This window comes from Rhea americana, unplaced genomic scaffold (genome assembly GCF_003343005.1).
Source record: "Rhea americana isolate MKP2758 unplaced genomic scaffold, rheAme1 scaffold_53, whole genome shotgun sequence".
Taxonomy (NCBI): domain Eukaryota; kingdom Metazoa; phylum Chordata; class Aves; order Rheiformes; family Rheidae; genus Rhea; species Rhea americana.
In genome coordinates, this window is record NW_028186679.1 from 5368594 (window position 1) to 5372796 (window position 4203).

The following is a 4203-nucleotide window of genomic DNA, read 5'->3' on the forward strand; positions in this document are numbered from 1 at the left end:
AAAAACCCACAGAACACCTCAGAAAAAGATGACAAATGCTACACTTGCAAAACTACAGCTTAAATCAGCAGGATATAAAGAACTTAGTTCAAGCTTTTGCCAACGTGCTCAGTCATGCTCTACACACACTTCACGCTTCGTGAGTCCTGCTCTCAATCACGAGAACTACATCTTCCTCCCACAAGAGCCCAGCTTCAGCAGCACCACCCCGCCGCYGCAGAGCGCACCAGGCTCCGGCCCCCCTCCTTGCACCTCCTTCGACCACCTCCAACCACCCAGCGGTCTGGGATCCCCAGAGGCTCCTGTCCCGAGKTCATCCCTCGGAGTGGCAGCTCCCTGGGCATGCACGGAGCCACGCGGCCCCTGGGAAACCAACAGGCACGGCCTGTCCTCTGCCATCTTTTCGACATCCAGGCGATGGGGATAAACGTTGCCGGGGATTTTCCCCTCCAACTCATGCTTTAAAATAACATGAGGATGTAGGAGGAAGCATCTTAAGTTCATCCTGCCTCACATGGCGCTATTTTAGGCAGGAAATCCCCACAGGCTGGTCAAATTTTGATGCTTCTTCCCAGCTGCTGTCCCTTCCTTCAAGCTCACCATSAGACTCCATCTCCTCCTCTGGCTTTAATCACCTGATGGCATTGCAGCAGGGAAAACAGTAAAAATTGCTATCCAYAGAAAACAGTAAGAAATGAAAAAGTGTTTTTCTGTCAAAATGAAAACAATACCAACCAAATACTCTGTGCCGCAAAAACTTCTGCTATTTCTCAGGCTACAGCATCACACTTTGTTTTGGTAACTTATAAAAAAATCATTTGAACACCAACATCAGCAAGTTTTCCAGCCTTTTAAAAACTCAAAAACACATACCTGACGTACGAAACTATTAGAGGTAGTGTCAGAAGATGTACTCCCGTCTGATCCTTTAAATCGGTTTTTTCTTCTTGCCCCTTTACCATAAGACTGTAAAAAAATGATTAGAGGAACAGAGTTAGTTTATGTAACACTGAAGTTTCCACTACATACATCACTGATGTACCATGGTCTGCTAGATTATCAGGGATTCAAACATTTCTGCCTTTTAATGGGCACATATTCAAGTAAGTAACTGATGGGACTATTTGCCTAAGTGCTCACTTACACAAGTAGGTTGGATCAATTGAGTCCTGAATGTTTACTTTTTCACATTCAGGTTCGGGGAAGCATTTATAGACTTGAACAGTTGTATTATTTTTAACACAAGTCAAAATGATTAAAGGTATGGTTTGCTTTGTAGCTAGTTTAAATACATAGCAGATACTGGAGCAGCCTCCACTACATCACAGCTATAAGCCAAGTCAACTGAGGGAAAACTAAACAGTTAGGAGACAAAGTTGATTCAGATACAGTCCTATGACACAGGAAGAATATATAATCAAAAAAAAAAAGCAGAAATACTTAAAAGTAGCAGAACAAACAGAAAAAGAGGAAAAACATAACTGGAAAAAGAATAAACAAAAAGTAAGGTCTCCTTTTGCAAACCACAAGGAGAAAGTAACGGTTGGCTGAAGTAAAAGTGATTAAAGTTTGTTTTCCAAACATATTAAATAGATGGAAAGAGAAAACAGTTGAACACAGAACCCAGTAACCCACACTGTAGACCACATCATGTAGACCCTAGACACAGTGACACTGTCTCGTTGTTCCCAGGGCCTCCCTCCCAGCCGAAGCACAGTCTTGCATAATTCCATTAAGATATACTTCATCATATCTGGTTACATTACTTAAATTCATCTAAGCTTATATCAAAATCATGTCGTGATTACTTCAAATATTATTCTCCTCAAGATTGATAAATGAAATCTTTTCTCACTCATCATGCTGATGTAAAGGTCATTTTACTAATCCATCTCTCCTGATCACGTCTCCCATCTGTAAACACCTCCCACCGTTCCCTGCAACAGACAGATCCTTTGTCTTCGCTTCCAAGGCCTCCCTTGGCCCACACCCAATCTTAGTTTTCATCTCACGTTCAGCACCCAACTTCCAAATTCCTCCAGCACTCAGGAAGAAAAACAAACACGAGCCTCCATCACCTACATGCTAGATTTTCAAATGAGTTATTTCATATCCACCCCCATACTATCTTGCAACCCTTCTCCCAAGAATACAGCTTCCTTTGCAGAAAGTTCTCTATTCACCTTAAAATAAAACAAAAAAAAACCCTCTGGGTAATAAGGTGATACCTCTAAATATTACACTAATGAATTATAGCACTTGTCCAATATTCTATTCTAGATTTGCAATCTCTGTATCTCCATCGTGCTGCAGTCTTTGCCAATAAACAGCTGCTGGTCCTGCATTTAGGCAACTGTGCTTGGGTACCCAAAATTTGTCCATCTCTGGGTTTGGGCAATCTTCTGAGCACCATGTTGAGCTCCAGGCTCGAGTCCCTTCCGTTTTCCTAACAGGAAAGGCCGGGCTCCAGTGCAGGCGCTGAGGTGCACTTAACATCTAGGGTGGACGGATCTTTAAGATTGTAACTTCAAAATCTACACTGTAGCTCTAAGGTTACACAGTTACACAGTAACATGCATGAAAAACATGATGGGAGACTTTGCAATCTAAGGGCAATTAAGAAGGATGACAAATAGCAACTGCTAACAAGATTATTTTTCAAAACAACAACTGCAGATACCTTACCTCCAAGAGATGCACCAGAACAATCTCTGGGGTGGTATCTGGACCACTAATGTCGACTCTAGGGAAATTCCAGAGCACTGGTTGAAATCTAATACGATACCAGCATTTTAGAAAGAATGACTCAGGCAACAATAGATCTGTCAGCCTGACACTGACTCTCAGTAAAATAATTTAATATCTGCTATGTCGCTAAGCTAACAAAGACTTAAGAGAAGGGATTTTTTTTCAAAAAATACAGATTTACGGGAAAGAGATTTTGCCAAATTAGCATATTTTTTAAAAAAACTAAAATATTCATGTAATAATTTTCTGAAAGGGACATGATTTGATAGCACATACGTGTTGCTTAGGACAGAACAATACGAAAATCAACATGCTACATATTATAGGGATTAAAATAGGACTTTTTGATGAGTCCAGAATTGTAACCTAGGTCACAAGATGTAAAATGTAAACTGAATAAGCAATTACTTTATATGGGTGCATTTTTAAAAGGGACCTTTGATAATGGAAAACTTCTTTGATAACAGAAGAGTCTTCATAGATCTGTAAAAATAAAGATTAGATTGGAAGCACAATTACTATTAAAGTATTTGAATATTTTTCCAGTTGCTATTAGAAAATCATCTTTTTCCATCCAGTACGGTATAATATTAAGGTACCTGAAAGGCACAAAAGGTATTTCAGACATTGAAGGTCTTACAAATAAAACAACTTATAAAAATTAAAAATTATCAGTAAAAAACTACAGTCATAAAAGTAACATGACTGTACTGTGAGTGTTGATTTTTATCTGTCAGTATCTTACACCAGCTTTTCCCCAATTCTTGTGAAAGGATGCTAAAATATAATTCACAAAAACTGAAAAATTTAAGGCATTTACATTGCAGCTCAAGAATATAAAACATCCACACAGAGAGCACAGCATCTAGACAATTTTATAAATAATGTACAGTATAGAAATGTGTAATCCCCAATGCAGTTCTACAAGCATTTACATACATTATTCTCCTACACAGTCATATTTTTTTATTTGTATCCAGTTGCTATGATTTTGATTTGATTTATAGAATCTTGGTGCTCAGTTTTGTAAGGCAACAAAAACTACTACAAAGACAAAAAAAGGACTGTACATAAAGTTATGAGGATAAAACAACACCAGAATAAAAATGCGTTACAGTTACACATTCATTGCAAGCACAGATAAAATGCTCTATCTGAGTAGCAAGGACTGAAAGCGTTCGTCTCTGAGAGCATCACAGCGTGAACCCACCTCAAAGGGAAACCTGCCTCGACTCTTCAGCCCTCCCGTGCGCGCGCGCGTGTGCGCGTGTGCGTATGTGCACAGCAGCACACGCATTTTTGTTCTAATCTGATGTAAGCGAAAACTGTTCAGGAGCACAAGCTAAATACTAGTTTTGACCACAAAAAATGTTTGACATGACAACAGGCTTTGTCTACAGAGTTGTTCCATAAATTAGAGAAGTCACTTTCACAACCTTTTTTTTTTTTTTTTTT

At 39.3% G+C, this 4203-nt stretch overlaps 1 protein-coding gene across 1 annotated transcript in view; it reads right to left on the minus strand.

Moving 5' to 3' along the window:
* The window catches only part of CACNB2 (calcium voltage-gated channel auxiliary subunit beta 2), a 262022-nt gene that overhangs the window by 250057 nt on the left and 7762 nt on the right, over positions 1-4203 (minus strand). The window contains exon 2 of the mRNA XM_085318357.1: positions 874-966. Within this exon, the coding sequence (XP_085174483.1) occupies positions 874-966 (93 nt within the window). The remainder of the gene's footprint in view (positions 1-873; positions 967-4203) is intronic.